This window comes from Seriola dumerili, unplaced genomic scaffold (genome assembly GCF_002260705.1).
Source record: "Seriola dumerili isolate Sdu_G_001 unplaced genomic scaffold, Sdu_1.0 BDQW01000024.1, whole genome shotgun sequence".
In the NCBI taxonomy this organism is placed as follows: domain Eukaryota; kingdom Metazoa; phylum Chordata; class Actinopteri; order Carangiformes; family Carangidae; genus Seriola; species Seriola dumerili.
Genome location: NW_019174279.1, coordinates 1540582 through 1565856, shown reverse-complemented (window position 1 = coordinate 1565856; position 25275 = coordinate 1540582). Strand labels below are relative to the sequence as shown.

At 39.1% G+C, this 25275-nt stretch overlaps 2 protein-coding genes across 4 annotated transcripts; both read right to left on the bottom strand.

Moving 5' to 3' along the window:
• Window positions 1-306: 306 nt before the first annotated feature.
• Window positions 307-10968, bottom strand: phf3 (PHD finger protein 3). The gene is made up of 16 exons (XM_022763455.1): window positions 10888-10968; window positions 9434-9684; window positions 8671-8787; window positions 7243-8569; window positions 6582-6858; window positions 6134-6185; window positions 5165-5270; window positions 4874-5030; window positions 4647-4763; window positions 4281-4403; window positions 4036-4180; window positions 3724-3910; window positions 3489-3636; window positions 3303-3392; window positions 2910-3105; window positions 307-2803 (listed from the first exon to the last, which is right to left on the bottom strand). Exons 2-16 carry the CDS (start codon window positions 9666-9668, stop codon window positions 1071-1073), a joined length of 5010 nt encoding a protein of 1669 aa, XP_022619176.1. The 5' UTR covers window positions 9669-9684; window positions 10888-10968; the 3' UTR covers window positions 307-1070.
• Window positions 10969-14270: 3302 nt separating this feature from the next.
• LOC111235017 (isoaspartyl peptidase/L-asparaginase-like) lies at window positions 14271-20184 on the bottom strand. 3 transcript variants are annotated; one of them, XM_022763318.1, is made up of 7 exons: window positions 20162-20184; window positions 18700-18896; window positions 16685-16827; window positions 16261-16424; window positions 15793-15911; window positions 15464-15574; window positions 14271-14952 (listed from the first exon to the last, which is right to left on the bottom strand). In XM_022763318.1, exons 2-7 carry the CDS (start codon window positions 18884-18886, stop codon window positions 14744-14746), a joined length of 933 nt encoding a protein of 310 aa, XP_022619039.1. In that variant the 5' UTR covers window positions 18887-18896; window positions 20162-20184; the 3' UTR covers window positions 14271-14743. The 3 variants fall into 3 exon arrangements, with proteins under 3 accessions (XP_022619039.1, XP_022619024.1, XP_022619032.1); XM_022763303.1 differs by having other exon boundaries at window positions 20055-20166; XM_022763311.1 differs by lacking the exon at window positions 20162-20184 and adding an exon at window positions 19810-19945.
• Between the last annotated feature and the right edge of the window lie 5091 nt (window positions 20185-25275).

Sequence of the window (25275 nt, the reverse complement as noted above, 5' to 3'; positions counted from 1 at the left end):
GATACCTGGAAAAAAAGCTTCTATGGTGTTTTATAATGCCCTGGTAGTGCTACACATTTGTCTGTAAGGAGACTTGTGTAGCACTTGGCAATAATTAGGTTCCAGTTTTTTAAGGGAAAGTTCACACTAAACTATACTTTACAACGTGCTTCCTCAACACTTCATAGCTCAGGTGTCATTTTACTTTTTTATGGGTTGTGGAGATTTTACTCATATGGGTACATTGTCTGAATCAGAGCTCTGTAAAAGGACAAATTTCAACAATCAAATAACATGAATTCAAGTCCTTTATGTCTGATTCCTTGGCAAACAGTAGTGTTTTTTTAGATAACAACTTTACTGTCTAAAATCACTGTAATAGTACAATTTGAATCCAGTATCCAAGTGGTTTTTACCTTTAATACAAAGACGTGAGAAGTTTTTATAATCAACAATAAAAAAGGATTAGCTTTATTACGAACTGTACATAAACACACAGTGCAAAGGCACACTTCATCTCTAATGTATATTACAAGCCAAAATGTACATACTTTTTCAAAAGAAAGTAAGTTTATAAAATATTTAAGCAATTTAAAAGAAATTCAGTTCAGTTGAAAGCAAGCTGCTGTTTAGATCCATCCTCAGTTAAATGTTTTCTGTTACATTCATTCCAAATGTTTGAACTTAAACTTCTCACCAAATGGTCCACACGTGTGTTGTAAGTTACGAGACTGTGAAAACGCTCACTGATCATTTGTAGTCAGTACAGCAGCTCAATATGAACAGGACAATAAAAGGTTAAAAATTTGAAAATGTTCCAATACCGGTCTGAAAAGAATCCATGATAATCGTCACAGTCCCAACTGAAATGATATCTCATTTTGACTGTACTGTCAATAACATAAAATGGAACTTCAATAAAGGAAATGGCATATAAGCTGCAGACCGGTGTATAAAACAACAAACACACACTAGCAGCCAACATAGCTGAAGTGGTTCGAACCAGCCTAGTGACCAGCAAGCTAACAGTCCCTCTCAGAGCCCTGAACGCTCGCTAGCAGGGCTTAAAAAGCAAAATAAAAGCAACATAATTATGAGTAACTGTCTTTTGAACTTCTCCGTCCATTCTCATAATCAGAGTCCCGCCTGTGTCTGTGTCTGTCCCTGTGACGGCTGCTGTGGTCATCGCTGTGGTGCCTCTCTTTCCTCTTCTCACCGTAACGGTCGTCTGAGTGTCCGTGGTGCCTGCTCCTCTCTCTGTGCTTGTCGTCATGGCTGCGATCATGCTTTTTCTCCCGCTCCCGGTCGTGATGTCGGCTCTTTTTCCCATGGTGGGAGTCCCTGTGATGGCCTTGCCTCCCGTGGTGATCTCTGTCCTCTGTGTTACGTGGCCTCTCCCATGGGTCGCTGTATCGCTCCTCCAGACGCTTGTAGTCTTTGGCCAGGGTTGGAAGTTGCTCAGATGACTGAGAGTAATTCTGAAGCCCAGGAAGAGCATGTGAAGTGCTATCCTGAGGCCATGGCGTACTATGATTCTGATCCTGGGTGTTTGGGGTGGGGAAAGTGTTAGGAGGAGGGCCACTTGGGTAGTCATAGCTGCCATGTACCTGAGGCTGTTGCTGTTGCAGAGGGAACGGTGCTGCACTGTTGTATGCTGGGAAAGCTGGTGCTGCTTGTGGTCCCTGCACTGCAGGATATAAAGTTGGAGTTAATGCAGCACCAGTCTGGGACATGCCAGGATCTTCCTTTTCACTAGGAAACGACTGAACAGCACTTTGGTTTTGTCCCTCAGGCTTGTTCTTAGCCTGAGAAAGCTGTAAATATCCTTGGTGAAATGGTGTAACTGGATCATTTCTACTGCTGCTCAGCACAGGAACAGGTTTAGGACTTGAAGCAGCTGGGTGGCTGGCTTTATCCTTTTGTAGCACCGTTGTTTTATCGTCAGTCACACTAGAATATGCTGAGGATTTTTTCAATATTCCACTTAAAGGAGGTTTTGAGCTGTTTGTGTGATCTGAAGCAGCCTGGGATTTTGATTGTGACAAAGAATTCCCTTCAGACGTTCCTTTTTCAGTTTCAGACAAAAGGCCAGCATCGCCTTTGTTTGCAGTGGCAGCACTGCTAGTTTCAGTCCCACTTGGAGCTGTTGACAAGCTTGCCAGGAACACTTCAGTCGATACATCTGGAGGCTTATCTTTCAGAGAGATGTGCGCACCATGGGTCACCACTGCAGCATCTTTTCCTGATGAGTTGTTAGCAGTAGATGTATCAGTCAGGCTGGAGAGCTCCGGTTCAGTTTTGACAGGTTTAACCTCTTTCTTCTTGATGACAAAACGCTCTCGTGGCGCAGCAGCTGTTGGACTTTTTGAGTTTCCAGTTGATGCCTCTGTTTTCAGAGGTGGTTGGGTCTTCGGAGTGTCGTCTGCTGTTGTTGCAGGTTTTCCTCCAACATCTGGCAGAGGTGGCAACTCCCCACCCCAGCCTACTAACACACCTGGAAGAAAGCGCAGTGGTTTTTGCAGTTCCTGATTGTTGGTCTCCTCTGATGCAGATGGTTCTTCAAAAGCCTCTCTAACTGGCTCATCAACATCTTCAGTAGTGTTAAGTGGTTTGTCCTTCTCTTTTTTGTGCGTAGTAGTCAAGGAAGAGAGGAAAAATTTCTCATCCTCCTCTGTTGCTCTGGTTTCTTTAGTGGAAACAGTGATGGGCTTGATCTCAGGGATAATCCTCGCAGTTTCATTCATGTCCACAGGAAGGAAATCCTTTTTCGATCTCTGGCGAATTATGAGTCCGAGGAGAAGGTTGGCACGGTTGTTTTCTAAGCCTGTCAAATTAAAAGATTAATTAACTTTGAAAGATCAGAAATGTTTGTGTAATTTACTAAGAAAAAATAATTATCCATGTGAAAACACATGCAGCGTTCAGGTTACCTGGCCCATCAAAGGGAACAAGCTGATGTGGAACTTTTTCAGTGGCACCCAAAGGAATGAGATACATGTCCTTCACTTGTTTCAGGTTATTGGACACCACCCCAAAACGCCTACGACTGCTGAAGTAGGCATACAGAAGAGTATAGGAGATCTCATCTTCATCTGTCTCAGGGGAGAAGCGAATCAGGCACACCTCCTTTAATAAGAGAAAAAGCATGCGTCAGTAAAATCTTCCACCCATGTACAAGTAAAGAAGAACAATGCCTGAGCAAAGTGTGAGCTGCTCTTGATCGCAATGAACCGTATGTAATTGTGCATGATTGTTTTTTATGACTGAACTGTGCTATAGGCTACATGATCACTTTAAGAAGGAAAGCTGCCAAAAAAACTCACTTTTGTTCCACTTGCCCGAATCTTCTCCAAGTAGTCCCACACTGTCTGTGGACTGATCCTCCCGCCAACTTGAATGCTGTCTGGAAGGTCCTATTTAAAAAAAACAAACAAAAAAAAACAACCTTAATGACAGTACCTTTCAACAGCTATTAAAACTTAAAATATGCTCAGTAGTGTCCACTTTACCTCAGTTAAGTTATCCAAAACTCCTGATACTGGGAAAGCGTTTGTCACAAGCTTTGCCACAGAGTGCATGTGAATGAATCCTCGCCACAGGGATTTCAGGTTGGAAAGGAAAGCAGCTTCATCATCTCTTCCAGCTACATGATCTGACCTGTGAAAAGTATATTAGCAATGTAGCCATCTTGCAAAAACAACTTAGACACAAGAACCACACAGAGTGTCACAAATTATTGCTCACCTTCCTTCATAACCAGACTGAGCGTTTCTAAAGCTCTCCTCTAAAACAGTGAGGTGCAGGTCATCGTCAATTGCAGGCGGGGTTGTGCTCTTTGTTTCTTCTGTTTTGGTGGACTGCCTCCTAACAACTGTAGTAGCTACTTTGACCACTTTGGTGGGTGCCTCCTCCACCGGGGGCGCCATACGACCTTAAAGAAGCAAAAAGGTAACAAGTCTGTAACTAAAGATAGTTAGTGATATATTGAGAAAAATGTTTTGCTTAAGACAGAGCTTCTTAGCTAAGATGAGGATTGTTGCTTATGTCAGGGTTTACCTGTGCAAATTTTACAGTTTAGGTCAAATAAGTGAGACTTGTGCTGCTTGGTAGTGTCTTTCTCTGTCTTGGTACTCTCTGCTTTCTTCTCTGGGGTTTTTGGAGGTTCTGCTGAGACTTCTGCCACTGTTGGAGGAGGCTCCAGCTGAGGACAGGGGTGAAAAAGAAACACAAGTAGACACGTCACCCTCTTTTACTTGTATATAAATAATACAGTGTTGAGTAATATTTGACTTGTCCCTTACCTCTACAGGCTCTGGTGCTTTCACTGGCTCTTGGCTTTCAATTTCAATTTCACCCTTGTGTGTGATTTTAGTGATGGGTCGTCTTTCTGCTTCTCTTTGCTCTTTCTCAATCATCTCAATTGTCTGTAAAAGGAAGAATTTATTGCTTTTTAGAGAGCTACTCAAAGTTTTGCTTTCCAAAATACAACCATCTGTAAAAACAAATAAATAAAGGACAGAATTTCAAAATATTATGTTAATACTACCTGCTGACTTTTATATCACAATTATTGTGAACTATTACATGAATTACTGTGCATCATCAGGGTGAGTTTATGCAATAACTTCAGTAAGAAATTACAGCAAACACTTGTAAGTATTACTTACATGTCGGTTCTCCCTCTGCCGCCAAGCAGCCAATTCTTTCGAGGCCAGTTCCTCAGGACTCATTCGAATTAGGTTACCAGGAGAAATTTCCCCTTTGAGAACCCTCTTAAAGAGGACCTAAAAAATACAAATAAAATAAAGATTAAGCAAATGGAACCACATTTTTATTCAAACTGAAATACAATGCCAAGACACTTGGATCATATCTGATTTTAAATGGTACTTACATTATTTTTAGTATCTTTGAGGTTAAACATTAAGCTTCTATACTTGTTCTTGTACTTGTTGTCAGTGTCTTTATACAAGTGAAAAAGCTCTCTCTCCGTCTTCTTGGCAACTTCAGAGGCTCTCTCCACTGAGATGTTCAAATCGGACTCCTTCAACCTAAAATGCAGTATCACATTTGTTGCACTTAGGTAATTGTTTGTTAATTTCCATGACAAAAACATTTTGAATGCAATGTCAATTTCAGCATATACTCATCCCTTTTTATTACTTTTAACTCATGAAATACTTACCTCTGTATAAGGATTTCTTTCAGAGAATCACGCACACTTCGCCTGATTGCCTCCACAGACACAGGTTTCTTTGAAGCTGAAGATAGAGTCTTACTTCTTTGAAAACCTGTGAGGACAGAGTGATAATATCTAGTGAGCAGATGAGAAAAATCTGTGGCAACAAGGATTACAAAATTATATGTTGCAAAACTGTGACACACTGACAGCTGATATGAAAAATGGTTGCAACTTAAGCTGTTACCCAATATCAAAGAAAGGATGAGATTTTTACCCTTTCATTCTGCATTGAACAAAGCAGTAAAGTTGTAGATTACCTTCAGTTAGCAAATCTGACCACAACAGTATGTAGACAAACTGTATTAGGCAGCAAGATGACACTGACATTGGCTTCCCAATATGGAAACAAAGAATAACAGAAGCAACACAACAAAACTGTGTGCAGCTATTTTAAGAGTCGCTTACCCTACAGACACATTCCCCTTTTTGTTTTTTTGTTTTTTAACGCCTCAACAGTATTTGTGACTCTAGACATGTCCCCACTCACTTCAAACTCAACTGTGAGCTTTGATGAGTTTTTGAAACATAAACATTGAGTTGGGAGACTGAATTATGAAAAAATCCGCCTGTATCATTTTAAATATACACAACCTTTCATCTGTATTTCTACACTCGCAACATGCTACAACCACATGTACCACCACGTTGCAATGAAAATTCACCTGTCACCAGTATATGGGTAGTTGTAACATTCCAGCATTATATTTGGTTTCAGAACACTTCAAAAGGTAAAGTTCATACACTTATTTTCCAGTATTTTCTCGTGTATCTAAGTAACGGCCATTATTTAAAGTCTTGATCATATTTGGTGCTGAAACTTAATAAAGTTTTCATTTTAAAAAAAAAAAAAAACACCCTGTGTTATAGTTACTGTCTTCATTTCATCTTGTTTACAAGACTGTAATAACATACCTGTTTTATGAGCTGCATCTCTGACATCTGTGGACTGCCTTCTGTCAGGATCCTATTTTAAGACAGAAGTGCAAAAAGAACATTAGTCATATGATTCATATTTAAAGTCAAAGAATATATCAGCAAAATGTGAAAAAGGTAACATCAAATATTATAACCTCCCAACCAAATGTTAGAAGAAAAAAAATCAGGGTCAGTTTTATATGCAGGAAAATGTACTAAACTTTGGTGAATACACCATGTTAACCTCACACCCGTGTGCAAGCCTCCTTCAAAGTAAAAGCAAAAAGACAACAAACCCTTGTGTAGTGGTAACACTGGCTATGATTAATATCAGAGGGTGAATTAGCTGGGGGAAAAATACAATTTCTATTCTATGTGAAAGATTAACTTTTTAAATGCATGACCAAACATTTCTATTTCAAGAACTCACGGTGCCACTGCTTACCTTTCTTACTGGTCTGACCCCCCCTGATGTGAGTGTCTGCGAAGGTCCTGGTCTGGGCTTCGGAGGCATCTTATGATCCTGTACCTCAGTCTTTGCTGGAACTTCGGGTTTGGCTGCACTCGGGAGCTCAGGCTCCACCTTTTTGCTTTCCTCCTCACAGCACTTCAAGCACACGTACATCTGGTCCTCCTCCTCCATTTCACGTACTTTCGTCAGGTCGAGACCAACGCAGTCGCCATGGAACCAGTCGTCACAGCGACCGCAGCCTACCATGAACCTAGACAAAGTAGCGCTATTGTTAAAAGTGTGTTTGTAATTGAGCATTCTGAGCACTAGAGTACACTCTGACATTGAAAAAAAATATATTAAAATTCCTTTTTGTTTAACCAAACATCTGCTCATTTTAACCACACAACAGAGCATAAGGCAGTCAGGTTGTTCTATAATCATGCAAATATTGTGGTTCATGAGCTCTCACCACTCAAATATTGCATGCTATGCTGGTAAATGTAGAACTATCAACAATTCAATGTTGTTTAGTTACTATTACCTTGTCACCTAAAGTTAAATCTACAACATACACTGTCTGAGTAACAAAATAACAATATGCCTTTTACACTGAACAATACTCATCTTTATTTAGGTGAAGAGCAATACTTACGTGTTATTGTGGTGTTTCTTGCACAGGCCACAACAGTTGTTTCCATCCCATGCAGTGTCACTGTTAGCAGGTTGCTCCTCAGCTGTTTCCTTCTTCACAACAGGAGCGTTATCTGGAATAAACAGCTGCGGCTCATCCACAGAAATGCTTCTTGCATTTTTACTTTTCTGTCTTTGAAGGATCTTTTCTGGCTTTTTCAGCTTGGGCTTTTCCTGCCCGCCTTCTTCGGGCATCTTTAACGTATGGCTTGGACGACTGTGGGCTGGTTGGGCAGTCTGAAGTTTGGAGCTATTCTGAGGAGGAGTATGTTTGATTGGAGCCTGCTGTTCACCAACACGGTTGAAGGATGTTGGGCTCTTCTTCATTACTGAGCTAGGTGAACTTGGTAATTTTGGCTTTACTTTACTATCTCCTGTGCCCTGTATCTTTTGCACTTTAGTAGCATGCTCACTTTGGGTGTTTTCTGCAGGCCTTTTCATTGGTGCAATGTCTTTCTTTTCCTTTAGAGATTTCATTTTGTGCAGGTCACCTCTTTGGATAGTTTTCGATGGCGTGGTTTGGGATACTTTATGCTCCTTAATCACATTGCTTGGTTTACATGAAACCAAGTCCTTATTCTTGACAGAGGTCAGTCCTTGCTTAGACTTAAGTATATTTTTGGCCACAATCTGTTGCTTTTCTCTACCGTCAGTCTCACTAACAGTAGTTCTGTTGTTCTCATTGCTTTGTGGCTGTTTGATGTCATCTTTTCCTTTACTGACTGGCTTTTGTATCCCAGAATCGCTCTGATTGTCAAGCTTTGTCTCTTGTGTGCAGGGGCTCCCTACTAATGTCCCATTAGAGGTCTGCACATCATTAGGATTCACATATGGGCCCAGCCCAAGGGCTGCATCATCAGCAGAGCTCTTCTCAACAACATCAATTTCTGCCACATTCTCAGGTGTGGGATTCTGTACATTGACAGCATCACCCGGCAACATGGCAAACCCTATGTCCCCACCATACGAAATACCATCTTCAAAGCATGCAGCCTGGCTTGTATCAACACTTTGTGTATAAGAGGGTCCTGGAAGCAACTCAATCCTGAATCCCCCGATTGTGACTGTCAATCGTTTCAATACAACTGTAGGATTCAACCATAATCCACCATCAAGATCTTTGACATTGATACGCCCTCCCAGAGTTAATTCTTTCTTTAGTTGGGCGCCTTTAACTCCTTTCTCAATGAGAAATGACTTCTGCAGCCTGTTGGCTGGTTTCCTTCCTGGTCGTCCTCGGGGCATGGTGTTTGTGGATGTGTTAGCAGGTTGTGGACCACCACTATATTCTGTTTCAACAAGAAGAAGGGAAAGATAGAAAATGTGTCACACCATCTGTAATTTAAAGATTTCATATTGGAAACAGAAATGTAAACAAGGACCAACTTACCGTGTACTAAATTACGTGGACGTTTCTTCTGCCTGCCAACGGGTCGCTTAACTTGTGTGGACTCTGCAGCTGTCAGTTCACTGCTGAGACCTGCGGGTGCTGAACTATCATCAAGACCTGCCAACGACAGCAAAATAAATAAATGTAGTTTATCTCCCTGTGAATCAATATGAGGTGCAAATAATCTACTAACAAATGTGTGGTACATTTGCAATAACATTGTATCACTGTATATTGTCTCTTAAAATATAATAAAATGAATAGAAATTAAAACAAAGAAAACACAATTAAACCACAATTCAATTTACCTCAGTTTCTGTATCCATACAGCTTTCCAAAACATTTTCAGTAAGAACCATTTAGTTTCATGACTTTTGATCTCATGCACTCAAATAAAACACTGCTGGAATGTGATATCTGACAGTACAAACAGATGTTGACGGAGAGGATTTTCCCTACATGTCACCATATAAGGAAACCTGCCTAAGTGTTTTGTTTCATCAACTGCCTAAAAATCACAACTGAGCAAAACCAGAGCAAGGTAAAAGGTGCTGATGATTAATAAATTATGTTAGCAAGTTATTAGTGTAGACTTAAAACTTCCTCTACAAAGTTTTCAGGTTAATTCTGAATGGCTTTTATTGTGAAGCAGCCATGTGAAGTCTTGGTAGTAGCTTATGTTAGTCAGCTTTTAATCAAACTCTGGTGTCAGTACCAATCTACATTTAGCCATTTTTACCATCTATTTTGTCTGTTGACATACCTGTGGAGCCAGTAACCTGAAAAGTGGAGTCCTCATTGTCCAACAGATTGAACTGAGAGCTTGCACATCCAAACATGGGATCTTTGTCACTGAGCATGTTCTTCAGTGAATCTTCCAGTCGGAGTCCTGTACCAAACTCATTACTGGCTTCACATTCCAAATTCTGTCCTATTATCAGGGAGTCATCCAACTGGTCACTGGGTATTAAATGGTTAAAGGTGTCCACAATATCCATGAATGCTGCTGCCTTCCTGCATCAGAACAACACAGACAGAGTGCAGGGAAAGCAGGTGTCAGGTGACTCATTTTGTTTAAATAAAATGATGTTAATAATTCTTCCAGACACCTATCCCAGCACCAGAGAATATATCTGAATAGGCTCAGTTGGACATCATGGTCTAATATAAGCAGGCCAGTGAGGATCTAATCAAATATTAACCGTTTTCAAAGGCCAAACTAGTTTGAGACAACTTCTCCATATAACTACTGGCAATCAAACAGTATAACAAAGTTGTAAGTACTTGTGTACTGTCCGTAATGGATCAGTGTTACATCAGAGACATTACAATACAATACAATAGTTGTTGCATATACAGTGACAGACAGCTTAAAACTTCGCCTCTGGGTTGCCTCCATCAATAGTTTATGCTACACTGTTTGCTATCCTGCTACGTTGAGCCAACGTCGCTAGCTTCTTTTTTTTTTTTTTTTTTGCCATTTCCGTGGGTCGTCAATATTTACATTGCCCAAAATTGTGCACTGTCGATAAGCTGACGTATCTTTAAATAAGTGAAAGGAAACTATTCCTATAACCAACTTAGAGAGTCTTCAAAGAGTGAGACTAACGTAAAATGAACTGCTAGTTACCGTTTTTAAATCAAGTACAACTGCACAACTGGAGCAGGCCAGAACTGAGCAGTGCATAAACAAAAACATTACCTACTTAAATCTCAAACAGACTGGTGTAGATATTTACGCGTATTGGTTTAATATCACCTAATATATCATAATGTCCATGTGAAACACCGAGTATGTATGGCCAGGTTCTGCCAGTGAGATGTTTGCTAGTTAGCATGCTAACGTGACAACAACCCGCTGCAGAACGCGTTGATAAGGTACGCTAGCAAGCTAACGGTAACTTATGGTGGAAGTTACCACCCAAGATAACTCACTGTATTAAACTCTAGCAGTATCACTGTAAAAGGCATTTGCGTCAATAAACGTGTGTACCGGGAAAGCGAACATATGTTGCACAAAAAATGTAAATATTTAGTTGTACAGCTCGATGCTAAATCTGTCATTCAGGCTTGCTAAGTCGCGTTAGCATAGGCCCTGGATACCAAGTTTGTTTGTAGCCTGAGAGCTGCTAGGCGAGCACGCCCACATGCAGCTGTTACTACGCTTGCAGCTGGGATATTTAGAAATATCTGGGTCCACATATATAAAACTCTTACCCCTTTCTTGCTGCAATGCCGTATCCAATTCGCGTAAGGTTACATACTAGCACAGCTGGTCCCAGTAACTTCCTCTAACTCAGCCGTCATTCGCCCCTGGTGCTGCAAAGCCCCTGACAGGCAGCGCCGCTTGTCACGTGGCTTGTGTTTACAGGTAGCATGGCAGCTGATAGCACAGACACAACACTCTACAGCAGTTAGCTTGTCAGTCTTTATACTTTGTAAACAAGATTTAAGACCGGTTAACTTTCTTCAACAGCAAACTATGTTGTCTGACGCTTGCTTCGTATTCACAGCTTCCTCTCCTCCCTCTCTCCTCCTCTCCACTCCACTCCTTTCCTCCTCTCTTCCCATCATCCATCTGAAAGAAAAATAGAAGACAAGCAGGTTGTAGTTAAAACTTTAGAAATCACACACAGGTAAACAGGTACAATTAACTCCATGAAATCTGATAATAATATGATCTAGACTATGAAATTTCTGAAGAATTACGATGGGATATCTGGCCTCTGGAAAAGCTGAGGCTGGCTACTAAAAAAAGAGATTTTTTAATCGACATTGTGTGTATTTATAATATCCTCACCATGACTATCATTTAATTTGGTTAACTTTGGGGAAATCAATTGAAATAGAGACTACATTATAGAGAAATAGATTTGTGTGTGTGTATGTTTGTGGTTATGTGTGTGAAATTAACTGCCAAATGTCATCTGTCTAAAATTATACTAAAACATATTTCTAGTGAAAACTCTGGAAATGTGTGTAAATCCATGTGTTTTTTATGTAACGTTGCAACAGTCTGTAGCAGGACTTTAACAGAAATGTCAGTCAAGTGTATAATAACCACAGAAATCCTTCTAATCAGCTGATATGAATCAGCTTTGTGCCCCACTACACTCAGGTTGCCATGGTGATTTTAATTGCTTAGTTTCTATTGTGAGACATGGATTCAGTTGAAAGAACTCGGGCTTACCAGTAAAAGATCATAATTACTTTCCCCTAAAACTTTATATTTTCTGAGACAAGAGACTCTGCTGAACACAGTGATATAAAATATTTGTCTGTGGTGTGAAAAATGTAGCATGTGCAGTGATTTTTAAAATGCCCTGCTTCCTGTTTTCCTCCTGATTTTCTGTTCTCAGTTTATATTAAAGTGATTGAGGCAGTTGGATGGTACTCTTGCTGCTTTGAAAGTCATAGTTCAAATTCTGTAAATAGCTGTTTTGATTATCACATTTTGTGAAAGAAGAGAAATTTACCTACATTCTGGTAAAACATTATGTGTGAAGAGTGAAATTCGTGGAAATGAGGGCGAGTTAAACAGAAAATTTTTACACTACTTAAAAAGTTTCTCCCCATTCTAACTGTGATGTCACTCACTCTAGCTTTGAACATTCCGCCAAATACACACCAGTGTTAAAATATGAAAAGGTCCAAAAATATTCGTAAAACTGGAACTGTCATTGTGTAAAAACTATGAATGGGATTTAAAAGTTGAACACAACCAAAAATGCTGTGAACACTCTCAGAGGAACAGCACAGAGCCACTGGTTCAGATGTGCGGATGATATAGCCTCACATTATTCACCCACTCCAGCTCAGGGCTACTCCCAAACAATCCAGGCTCCATGGGTAATTTAGGAGTTTCAGGGGGGTCAAGCTCCCAGAGGCTAACTGGGTAACTCAGGATGTTCTTGGTAGGATGTTTTGATGCCACAAGAGCCCACTCACCCAGGGAAGTTTAAAATGACATATTGTTAAATGATGTCCAGTCTGTAAAAGGTATGTGTAGACCAATATGTAGGCTTTGACTAGGCCCATAGAGAAACAGCTAAGTGACTACTCTGCTGTACTCTGAGCTGGAAGCTGCAAGAAGTATAATGGCCACAAGGTACGTATTTTTACTCTTGACCCTTATAAGCCTGAAAATTAATTTACTCAATGTAGACAAGTTCAGTTTAGCTATATTGTTGCAGTTTATAACACTGTCTGTAATAATGATTTTTCTTTTTGTTAATATTAGTCAGTTACCACAGACTAAAAGTCAGAATAACCATGCTACTTTTTTTCTCAGTCTAATGTTTTGAATGTGTGATATACAGGTTTTGTGGAGTTCTTGTTCTTGCAGTGTTTCTCAGTGGACTGAATGCATCAAGGTACATTATAGCATATATAAACATTTCCCATTAGTAACTGTGTTTATTATGTCTGCCGTATTCGTCATTTGTCTGTACTTTCTGTAACGGACCAGCTTTAAACAAGGAACTATCCTATCTTTTCAATGAGCTGTGGAGGTTGGATGTCTATCACAAGTTCATTATACCTGTTCAGGAATGGAACATACTCTTATTCTTGCAACACCCTTCTGTTTTGACAAAGATGTATTCTGTGTTTGAACTGTTTTGGATAGTGCCAGTTCTGTGAGCCAGGACAGCAATGTTGTACAGGATCAGGCCTCACAGCCTCTGCTCTCCAACGTCCAGACAACAAACTAAAGAACACAGCTGGTTTGGCAAAAGTGAGGAAAAGGACACTGGCAGAAGTAGTGAGAGGTTGACCTTGAATCAAAAATAATCCGTCAAAAGCATTCAACAGTCCCATGTAGAGAAAGGAAGACCTTAAAGAGGCTATTAACATTAAAACATGTTAATTTATTTCTATTTATTAAAGTGAAAAGGTAAAATATCTGACATCGATTGCAGGACAGTAGTTACCATATGATCAGTTACAATTCTTGGTTTACTTTCTTTTAGATTAATAAGATTTAAATATTTTACTAAAGCTTGAAAACATTCACTGCACATCTACACCTCTAACTACAGTATCACAGTTGTGTTCATTTTTTTCTATTACTTATGGAATGCAAAAGTAATATGTAAAGAAATGTGTAAATGAAAAAACTAAATGAGGTATAAGAAGATTTATCCAGTCTAGGAGGACATTTCTGTCAGAGGTGTTATTTAGGTGCTATAAAGACATTAAAATGGAAATATCCGGTTTTTAAAAATGAAATACACTATGTGAATAATTCAGAGCTGCCCTCATATCTTACATTACAGTGGGAGCAAATGCTCAGGCTATCTCATTCTAATTCTGAATCAGTTTTATTAACAGCGACTGTCTCTGGTTGAGCAGCCATTGTTTCAAAGGATGAAGCCAGGCCAACAATGCTGCAGGGCTAATAAAGTGGAAGCTCATCAATGAGGCTATTTTATGTTAAAAACAAGTGCACTCGGGGTGCTTAAAGAGCACTGAAAACCAAACAACTTGTGATGGAACTGAATGACCTTTAGTGAAAAAAATGTCAGATAGATTTCAAAGACATACAGCACTTCTATCAGTTAATCAGCTCAGATTGAAGAGCTCATTTCATTAAGTGCTAATCAAAGAAATAATTACTAAAATGGGAGCAACTCTCCCATCCCACCTTGAGGACGATAGTTTTCTGTCCTACGGTCAGAATGAAATACACACACAGACTGAATACTGACATACAGAATACTTGATGGTCTATCAAATCTGAGAAATAACACTTGCACAGATACACCTCAAGATAAACTAGGCAAATGTATGGATTAGTTGCTCCAGTGACTGAGTCTCAAGACTGTAATATTTATCTTCTCAATCTTTTACAATTTATGTTTCACAGCACATATGAAGAGTTTGTAGCTTTGACATCACAGAGTAGACAGAAGAAAACACTATTAATTAAATGTAGCTACAGACAACAGTAGCTAATATCCACCATGTCAGACCAAGTGATCCAAGTGAATTAGTAGAAAACATATGTGAAATACAGTTCCCTATAATACTGCTCAGTACAATGGTTAATAAGGACAAAAAGCTGTTAAACTTGTTATGTGGAAAACTGCTCTTTTAACCTCATATTTGGATCTAATCCATACCACAGAACATCACTTTCCACAGCTGCCCAAGCCATCCGCTCTGTGGTAAATGTGGCTGCCCACTGCCCCGATGGAGAAACTACAATTGCACCTCCTGCACCTCGAACGCGGTCTCCCATGTACCGCAGAGACAACTGTGAAGCATCTGCTACTGATTTACCTGCATGAGGGAAGAAGAAATTATGAAAATAAATTAAAATATTAAAAATTTGTTTGCATATCCAAATTTGTTTGAAAATTACCCCTGAGCTAAATTCACGCCAAAGTTGGAACTCTAACCAGCTCCTCAATTAATATCCTTGCAAATTCTTACTCTACTCCAAAAATGATTTGGAGATAGATTTTAATGAAACCTTAATAATAAATTTGCAAAGTTTATTCACATAAATAATTGTATGTGAATGTTTTCCAGTAATCAAATTAATAACTTTTTTTTTTTTTTACCCAGACAAAGAATCTTTAATTTTCAAAAATGAATTACCTACACAAGTTTTCACTTTCTTGCTACCAAATTTTGATTCTGTGTAGAATTAATATAGTTCTATCACATCTGTGAATGAATGATTATCCCTGAAAACACAAGTGGTGACATCAAATTATATCAAGGTCAGATAAAGTCGGACCTATGTGGCTTGTCTTCATGCAGACAGTTTGAAAGCCTGATATTTTACCTTGTTCTATCTGTGAGAGAATGAGTCTGGCCAGTGTAACTTTAAGAATGGACTCTCCATGACCGGTACAAGACACTGCACCACTAAAGTTGTCTGCATATCCTCCACAGCCTTATTTCCAAGAGAGAGCATGAAAAAACAAAAACATTGAGTCATATCTTATAAACTAGTCATGACATAAATTAAACTCAAGTTGTGAGTATAAATCTTAAAAACTTAACTTGTTTGGATAGAGCAATTGTAATGATAATGACATCAAACATAATTTATTCTGCAGCTGACAGTGTATAAGGTGCTATTTGAGAAAATATATATAAATTAAGTTATACCAATAATCGGAGAGTCTCCTACTCTGCCAACCATCTTATTTCTGATCCCTCCAGTTGATGTTGCACATGCAACATTACCAGCACAGTCCACAGCGACTGCACCAACAGTATCATGGGCCCTAGAATGAAAAAAAAAAAATCTATATTGTCCTGAGAATTGCTGTAAAAGAAAAAGTATTCAATAAGCAATGTACCACCACATGCCACCATGTTTGGCATAGTATATGAGCTAATCTAGAGCTGTGCCTCTACACTGCAAATGAACAGCACATCAGTTTAAAGATAGGGCGAGCACACCAGTTATTCTGTACAGTAGAGCATTTATATTTAATAGTGCGCATTAACTCTATTTCAAGATACTGTCAGGCTATTCAGGCTGAAAAGATGCTGTATGTGTAGAGATTTATTAGGACATTAAAGTCCAGACAAGAAAGTGTCAAAATAAAGTGAAATACTGCAGATACCTACCAGTGAGAGTTGAAATCTTCCATTACACCAGCGACATAATTCTTGTGTTTCTCCCACTCTTTCCTCTCATACTCAGTCACCAGTGTCTCAGTGGGAATTGTGGTTATACCAATGCTCTCTGCAAACATGTTTGCACCTCTGCCTGTCAACATGATGTGGGCAGTCTGAGGTTTTCCATGGCAGCCAACATGTAAGAAAATGTTAAAAGAGAAAATGTATTTTATGACAAACATTCTCATTGATGTGTATAACCAGTCAGCTCACTGTACACAGAAGCTGTTTGCTATCAGAGACATTTATAAAAAAAAAAAAAAAAAAAAAAAAAAAAGGATCCAAATCAGTAGTCACAAATCAGTGCCAGTGAGTGTCAGTGATCTCCTACTGCTTCTTTTCAAGGGAAACTAAAGAGCGTTTAGAATGACACCTTCTCCATCACTGCCCGTGCCAGCGACACAGGGTTGGCAATGTTCCTGACACAAGACACCGCACCGCTGGCAAGTGTGTTTCCATCCATGATAATGGCATCCAGCTCCACTTCTCCATCAGTATTTAGTGCTGCTCCATGCCCTATAATTAAATGTCACAATCAGTAAATAACTGCAACAATGGCTCAGACAAACATTTGATGCAGGTGTTCTCACAGCTAACAGTGCTGGGAATCAAACTGGAGGGCCTTAGCTGGTGCTTAGCAACTAAATAAAGTCTAACAACAGACAACAATGGAAAGTGAACAGGAATATGTTTTCCTTCTAACTTTGTCTGCTGAGGTTATGTAAGGTTGTATTTGTATTGTATGTTGGCAACTTTGGTTTAAGGATGTTAAGAATGTGAACCTTAGGAAAGCTGCTGACCTTTGGGGGGGCAGAATACCAAGGAGACAATCACACATCTGGGTTTTATGGTTATATTGTTGTTTAGGAGTTTATCTACATCCCTGCAGAGATTTAGTGATGCACTCCCTTCCAGGAGGATGTAAGCAATAAAAGTGAGACACGGAGGGAAAGGTCTTGAGGTTAACAGATGATAGTTACCATACCCAGATCAATTTAGGATATAAGCAGCTCAAGTTCTGTCATTCAGTGAGAGACTTGGTGTATTTGCACCAGATCTGTACTTTGTGCACAAATAAACCAGCCAAACTTAAGTGTTGACTTGTTGGTCTGATTTGTACACTTTTTCATCTTTCGGTCTCGAGAAATCATCTTTTCAGGTTAAAAGCTATGTTTATCAGTTACCATCTATTCAGTTTTACTTTGCCTGCTCCATCCTCACAAGTCCACAGGGCGGTGACAATGTAATACAAAAACAGCACTAATGACTGATATAGTGTTCATCCTGACAGAATACTTTGTAAGATATGCATCACTGTGCTTATGATTCTTTACGCTGAATCATTAATAACTAGAATTACCACCTCACAGTTGTATGGCTCAGTCATTCAGACTAGCTTCAGGTTACATTCCTGTTTCTCAAGAGTCATATAAAATATTAACCATTTGTCATAATTGCTTTGCATTCTGGTTGGTGGGTTTGTAGCCTTATTCTGATTGGTTGATTTGTAGCTGCATTCTGATTAGTGGACTGTGCCAATCAATCAGAACATGACCTTGACCTTTGACCTTTGACCACCAAAATCTAATCAGTTTGTTCTTGAGTCCAGGTGAAGTTTGTACCAAACTGGTAGAAATTCCTTCCAGCGTTACTGAGATATCCCATTCACAAGAATGGCTGCGGCCCTTGCTGTCGCTGGCGTGAAGGCATAAAAATTACACTCACAATATGTCAGTGGTCATGGTCAAGACCCTAAAGTGAACATTATTCACATATATATTCATTTTACTTTGAGTTCAAGTTATACCCGAAAGGTGTGAATGTTAATTTAAGCAGGAGAAGACTGCAACCTTGTATGCTACCTTCTTTTTTAGCAAGTTTAAGCCGACACTTAAACAGTATGTATCTCACAATTTGTGCGGATTGTGCTTAGGGAGCAAATATAATATATATCAGACAAGACAGACTCGTTTATAGACATAATCTAAAATGTAGATTTGATTTTTGTGAAGATTCCATCTGGGACTAAAGCTGGATTATGAAGATAAGCCCCATAATCAGGAGCATCACATCTGATGACCATAATCATCATCATCCAGATTCTTTATGAAGTCTAAATGTATGTTGGCATCACCACCAGCAGATGGAGACAGAGCACAAAAGACAAAGATGACTGCATTAATGAAGAAGGGGGCGATCAATGACTGGCTCCTGTGTGGACAGCGAGGGGAGTTGTTGTCTTAGTTGTTTTTTGATGTTTTTTGTTTTTTTAACTGGCTCACTACAGTGAGTCAAGAAAAGTACTTGTACCAACAGCTGTGGCCTAAACAACTTTTACTAAGATCCATTCATCAGTTCACATAATACAGTAAGACTAACCCTGTGTACCTGCATTAAACACAGCGTTATCTTCCAAAGCTCTCACAGCTGCCTCAACGGCATCCACTGCATTTCCTCCTCTTTTGAACACAGAAAATCCTTCACATGCAGCAGCCTTCACTCCATCAACAGAGGCCTCGGCCAGTTCATCTGGTATGGCCCATGCCCCACCATGCACGACTACAACAGCTGACATCTTTAAGTTCCTGCAGGGAAAAAAAGACAAAGTCATTTTTGGAGTTTGACAAAAGTTATAGCTGAGGAAACATTGGTTATGTAATGTCCACACAGTCTTCTCTGTGCCTTTGCAACTTAGTTACACTTTTATTTGTTCTATTTCATGTAGAATTGGCTGAGAGCAATGCACAAAATACAATTTAAGAAGAATTATCAAAACAGTAAAAAAGTACAATGAAGCAACAAATGTTTTAATTCAAAATTGTACTAATTCAAAATATGTGGAAAGGCCCTTTTAGGACACTCTGAAAACCTTTTTATTTATTTGCCTTGTACATTTAAATTGGTTATGAGTAGTAATATTTACATCAGATGTAGTTCAGTTTAGATGTGAGACTAATTCAGACTTCTTTACCTGCAGCCTCAAACCTCAAGTCCAAGATCATCTTGTATGATGGAAAGCTCCAGAACAGCTAGTAAATGGACCTTGTCAACTGCTGTTTTCAAGGTCAAAAGTGACCTGTGAAACTCAGTTTCTAAGCAGAGCAACTACACTACCAGAGCAACTATATTTTTCATGCATAAACGTATTTTTAGCTACTTTTATAGTGTTTTCTGCTGCCGCTTTTAAATCAACACACTCACTATTTTCTAGCTTCTTGTTCTTGCAATTGATTTCATGATTTTCATTAATATTACTGATATTTTTTTTCTCTCCTTTCCTCTCTCCTTTCCATCTTCTCTTGGCAAGCTTTTACTGCTCGTAATGAACCCCATTAGCCCAGGTAAATAAAATGTAAACATATACTTTAGTTTGATGCGTTACTCAGTATAACATAGAGACATTTATTCAAGTGAGTATTTATCGGCAATAACCAAGCCATAACACTTAATGGCGAAAACAGCTTTGAACCATCAATTGCATTTACATGCAGGCTACACCTTCATAATTAACTGTAGTGCTATTGGCATTTCTCCCAGTTAAGCCTCTGAGTTTGTGTGTGCTGGATGATTTCTTCGGTCATCTGGTGAAACATTCAGCTGATTCCTTCATGTTTTCCAAGAGCTGATTTGACTTCACCACTGAACAGCAGGACACGTGTGAAACCCCTCAGGCAGTGTGAACCCTATGGAGCAGTCGGCAAAAGGACATTTGTTCGGCACAGTAAACAGATGTCAACACTTACTTGTCTGTTATTAAAGTCCAACAGCTGGCTGAGTCACGCTGTACAGATGTTAATTAAACATCAAACATCCCAATCTTCAAGCTTCAGAAACCCTCCGCCATACTCACGTGGTCCTGTGGGACTTGACAAGTGTTTTGCTCCCCTTCGCCGGCCACTTGCGGCTTCACACTAATGTCAAGTCTAATATAATCCAAGATCAGACTTCCCGTACAACCTTTCAAAATAAAGTTCGTGTTGACCAATTTGTTGAACCTTGAGAACAACCGTCTTAGAGGGTCAGCGTAAAAGTATCAATTGTGTGTTTTCCAGATGTTCTTTGCATGAATAAGCACAGTGCACCCCTTCACTTTTTTCACATTTTGTTATGTTGCAGCCTCATGCTAAACTCCTTTAAATTAAATTTGTTTCCCTCATCAATCTACACACAATGCCTGATAATGACAAAGCACACAGCAAACACAGGATCTAAGAAATTTAATAGAGGAAAAAATGAAATATCACATTGACTTAGGTATGTGGCCCTTTACACAATGTTTAATTGAAGCATTACTGCCTTGAGTCTTCTTGGGTATGACATGACAATCTTTGTGTCTTCTCTGCAGATCCTCCCAAGCTCTGTCAGGTTGGATGGGAATGTCCATGGGCATCCACTTTCAGGTCTCCCCAGAGATGTTCAATTGGCGTTCAAGTCAGGACTCTGGTTTGGCCGCTCAAGGACATTCACAGCGTCATCCCTAAAACGTCCCTCCTGTGTTGTCTTGGCTGTGGGCTTAGGGTCATTGTCCTTTCAGAAGGTCAACCTTCGGCCCAGTCTGAGGTCCTGAGTGCACTTGACCAGGTTTTCAGTAGGGATACGTCTGTACTTCCCACAACCATGTTTTCCCACAACCATGCAGTCTCCCCATGATGCTGCAACCACCATGCTACCATGCTTCACTGTTGGGATACTTTCACTGAGGACAGTCTTCCGTCTGGCTGGACCAGTGGAGCGTCGTAGTGATGGTTATCCTTCTGGAAGTTTCTCCCATCTCCACACAGGATCTCTGGAGCTTTTTTGTCAGCTGTGAGACCTTATAGACAGGTTGTATCTTTCCAAATCATGTCCAATCAACTGAGAGTACCTCAGGGTGACTCCAATCAAGGTGAAGAGGCATCTCAAAGATTATCAAGAGAAATGGGAGGCACCAGAGCTAAATGTCAAGTGTCATAGCAAAGGGTCTGAATACTTACGTCAATGTGATATTTAAGTTTTTTCCTTTTGAATAAATTTGTAAAAATGTCTAAAATTCTTTTTTTAACTTTGTCATTATTGGGTATTTAGTTTAGAAAAAAAAAAAATTTGAATTGAATCTAAACAATTATAGCCTGAGGCTGCAACATAGCAAAATGTGAAAAAAGTGAAAGAGTGTGAATGCACCATATGCTGTCATACTTATTCATGTAAGGACAGCTATTGTTGAGGACTGGAAAAAACAAAGGCATAAAACAAAAATTCAACAGTTGATCTAAAAAGCTGAAGCTTATCTACCATGGATCAGTCATAATAAGCCTCTACAAGTAGGCCTGATAAACCTGCTTGAGATGTGTCCCATCAGGTAATACACACCCTTTGCTCTTGTTCTACCTGATCAATTATCTCTAGAAAAAAATAAAATCACAACGGACATGGCTTCAAAACATTTTGAATATAGAGAATAAATTGCAAATCATATTAACAGGACTGCAACCGCACGCCTAAAACAAACAAACAAAACAACAACAACAACAGAAACAAATAAACAAATAAATAAATAAACATATAGCTTATAGGGTGTGTCCCCCAGGCGGCTTCCTATTTTAGTTTACAGTTCACACTTTGTTGTGATTATGTTGTACAGGTCAGAGTTGTTTTACAATCTTATTTTGAAAAAAAAAATGTAAAAACACATTTTTGGAAGCATCTGCCCAGCTTGATGAAGGCAGGGCTAACTGGGGGCAAACCGAGGACAGAGTTTATCAGTTGGCCAAGCAATCACAATGGGCATAGAAAAAAGCCTTTCAGCAGTGGTCACATAATTATCACCACCTCAAGTTATATGTAAATAGATCAGTAAACTTCCATGTTCTGGGGGGGGTTTACAGATTTGAGATGATTGTTGGTATTTGTGTCCAAAGCAAAAGATTGTTAAGCTTGTTAATCATTGATCTCACACTGCAGCTTCAGGCAGGAAACGTGACTTGGGTAATAAATAAAAATTTTACAGAGACAACTTGGTATTCACCATTCACAAGCATAATAAAACAGCTGTCTTTAGTGATACATATAGTTACAAATCTTAGCACATACAAAAAGTGTTAAACTACACGAGCCCCTCGATTGTGCCAGAAATGAAGGAATGAGTCATCATCACACCTTCCCTGCATAACAAAATACACACACAATGTGATTTATCATCTTCACACCAAATAATGCAAATAAATCAGTAAACACACACAAGACAAATACATACTGCAAATGAAATGCACACACTATGAAACATCATGTATTAAACCTTTGAAAGGCTTATCTGCACACGGATGTAGCAGTGAAATGTGTAATGTTGCAGTTTGACCACTAGAGAGCTGCAGGAATCCATGAAATCCTAGTTGAAAAACTTGGAATATTTCCAGTATCTATACAGAAAACTGTCTAAGTTAAAATGTAAGTGTCAATCACAATACTGCTACATGCAACAGTCTGATAAAAGTCTTCTCTCTGCAACAACATACATCACTGTACAAGCTATTTTCCCCAGTCGTATTCTCTTTCTTTCAATGTTAGGCTGAACGACTTTATGTCTTGTTTTTTTCAGTCTGCCTGCTTTAGACTGGAGCTACAACCATACTACAGGATTACAAGATTAAACCATATTAATAGTCATAATCAACATCATTAACCACTGTAACGGCAGCAAGATTATGAATCATTTTATTGAATGAAATGACATCAGTGGAGGTCCAGCAAGCATGAAACGCAAAGACAGTACGGCTGACATGAATGAAGTCACTTGCTTTAGGCCATGAAGGAGAAAAAGAAGTTGTGCTTCGTTTCAGAGAGAAATGAATCGTTAATTTAAAATATTGCAAGGACATGCAAGTGTGAAGTTGTACTCTTTCGACCACTTCTAGGGATGCATGGTATTCCCAAATATTTATACAGACGTAGAGAGAAAAAAAAAAGTTTGTTAATAAAATAGTGTCTTTAATAGAAATTAAAACAAACCAACATGGGTAATCTACATATCATATGATATTTTAGTCTCCCAAACAAACAGTAACTTCATACTTCATACTCATGTCAAGACACTATAGGTCAACTGAAGGAAGGAGTCATAAAATTAAAGTAATGAATAATGACAACATGCTCACACAGTCACTAAAATTAGATTTAGAATAATTAATGATCTGTGCACATCCACAGACTTTGAAATTGTATAATTTATCTCAATTTTTATTGACATGGTCAGTCCCTAATGTGTAGTAGAGCACCTCTAAAAGACCAATGTTCACCTGTAGCCCCACAGTCTTTATGATTCTGATCAGTGCAGTCTGAATCATCTCTAAAGGTCAAGTAGAGCTAGAATTGGTCATTCACCAGCCTCTTCTGCTCAAAACTCATTTGTGAGTAAGTAAGTAAAGCAGCCAGCATGCTGTGCTGCAGATAAGTGCAGGATTCCAGTCGATATCATAGCTGTAAGAGGGGCATTATGAGATGCAAACGTTCATGCTTACATTGCTGACACTGCTGACACTGCTTTGTAAGGAGCTAATGAAGCGTTCACTTGACATTAAAACTTCTTTAAGGTAGTGTCCTATAATTCACTTCCCAAGCATAAAACGCTCTTCTTGACTTGACCCCTGCGAGGAACAATTAAGCCGTCTCAAATCATTTAGAGGGCAGGAAGTGAAAATCATTACATTATTCTACATTACTCTGACTCTTGTGCTGGGATTGCAGCTCTGTTCTTTTACCCAGCCAGCATACAGTATATGACCTGCAGAACATCTTATTGCAACAAAGGGCATTGTGTAGGTACAGTACACATATTTGCTTCACTCTGAAAAGAAAACCGATTACAGTTTGTCACATTAGAAAGAAAATATTGTGTAGTTTTTACTGAGAGTTAACCAAAAGGACTGCATATTGGGATGGGATTGCAAGTTAATAATGTAACTGTGTGAGAAAACAAATGAGCGATATTCTCAAATACTTCTACATAAGCCAAAAGTCAAATCACCAGCAAACAGGTAACATGAAATGACAGCACTGATGTTGCTCCCCTCCCTTCCTGTGGCCATAAAATTCAGTTCAAAAAGGTTCTTGTTGGGCATCATTTTGCAGAGCTTTTCAGGCAGATGCCAAACAGTGATTTAATAATACAGCTAAATTTCTTTGTGAACTGTTAAACAGAGATGTGGGAGTAGATCAGGTTCTGTGAGGCTGCGAGGGTGGACTGAAGAGAGCACACAGCTAAAGAAAGTAATTACTTGATGTTGTTTCCTGCTCCCTTTCATTTGGAAGTACATGTCATGAAAAACATTTTATAGCTTCAGAAATGCTCGTTCTCCACATGTGCGACCAACATCAAGAGAGGTCTGAGTCATGCAGGTGTTGTTCAGCACCATGGACAGAAACACAGAAGCCACAACTGAACTCTTTGTTTGTACCTCAGGCTACAAAGCCAGGGGCCACAGAACCACAGTGCATTGTTCATTATGACAGAAGAACACACTGGAGTGAACTTAGCAAAACTCTAATTGAAACTCACAGGCCACCATACATTGGCTGAATCGAGAAAGTAATTGGATAAGGTACGTTTGCCGTTGATAAGCTATTATCTCTCACTAGTATGACGTTACTGATTTAGCTATAATTAATCTTTGTAATATCAAAGTCAGTTATAATTTAAGCTCATCTGATTGCCTTAGAAAATCCCCCGATTAAAAATATAGTATATATCTTGATAATATGCTTATAAGGACTTAGAGGGTGACGACTTTACCGTGGCCTATGATGGTTTAACTATGGGTCAATTTCGGTTTTAACCCATTCAAGCCACACAACATTTACAGTTCTGTTGCACAGTATTCTTAAATGCAATCACTTGCTTCTTTTTCCATAAGGGACTATTTTCAGCATAGGATCCATCATAAAACTTTTAATAAACCGACTGAATCATGCATTTTGGAGGGATTTTTTTTT

Coding starts and splice junctions, on each gene's coding strand:
- phf3 (XM_022763455.1), bottom strand. CDS start 9,668: ATGGATATTGTGGACACCTTTAACCATTTAATACCCAGTGACCAGTTG. Junction 6,186..6,581: donor GGGTCAGACCAGTAAGAAAG/GTAAGCAGTGGC, acceptor GTCTTAAAATAG/GATCCTGACAGAAGGCAGTC. Junction 2,804..2,909: donor TGTTCCCTTTGATGGGCCAG/GTAACCTGAACG, acceptor TTAATTTGACAG/GCTTAGAAAACAACCGTGCC.
- LOC111235017 (XM_022763318.1), bottom strand. CDS start 18,886: ATGTCAGCTGTTGTAGTCGTGCATGGTGGGGCATGGGCCATACCAGAT. Junction 16,828..18,699: donor TAACGCTGTGTTTAATGCAG/GTACACAGGGTT, acceptor ATTTAATTATAG/GGCATGGAGCAGCACTAAAT. Junction 15,912..16,260: donor GAAGATTTCAACTCTCACTG/GTAGGTATCTGC, acceptor TTTTCATTCTAG/GGCCCATGATACTGTTGGTG.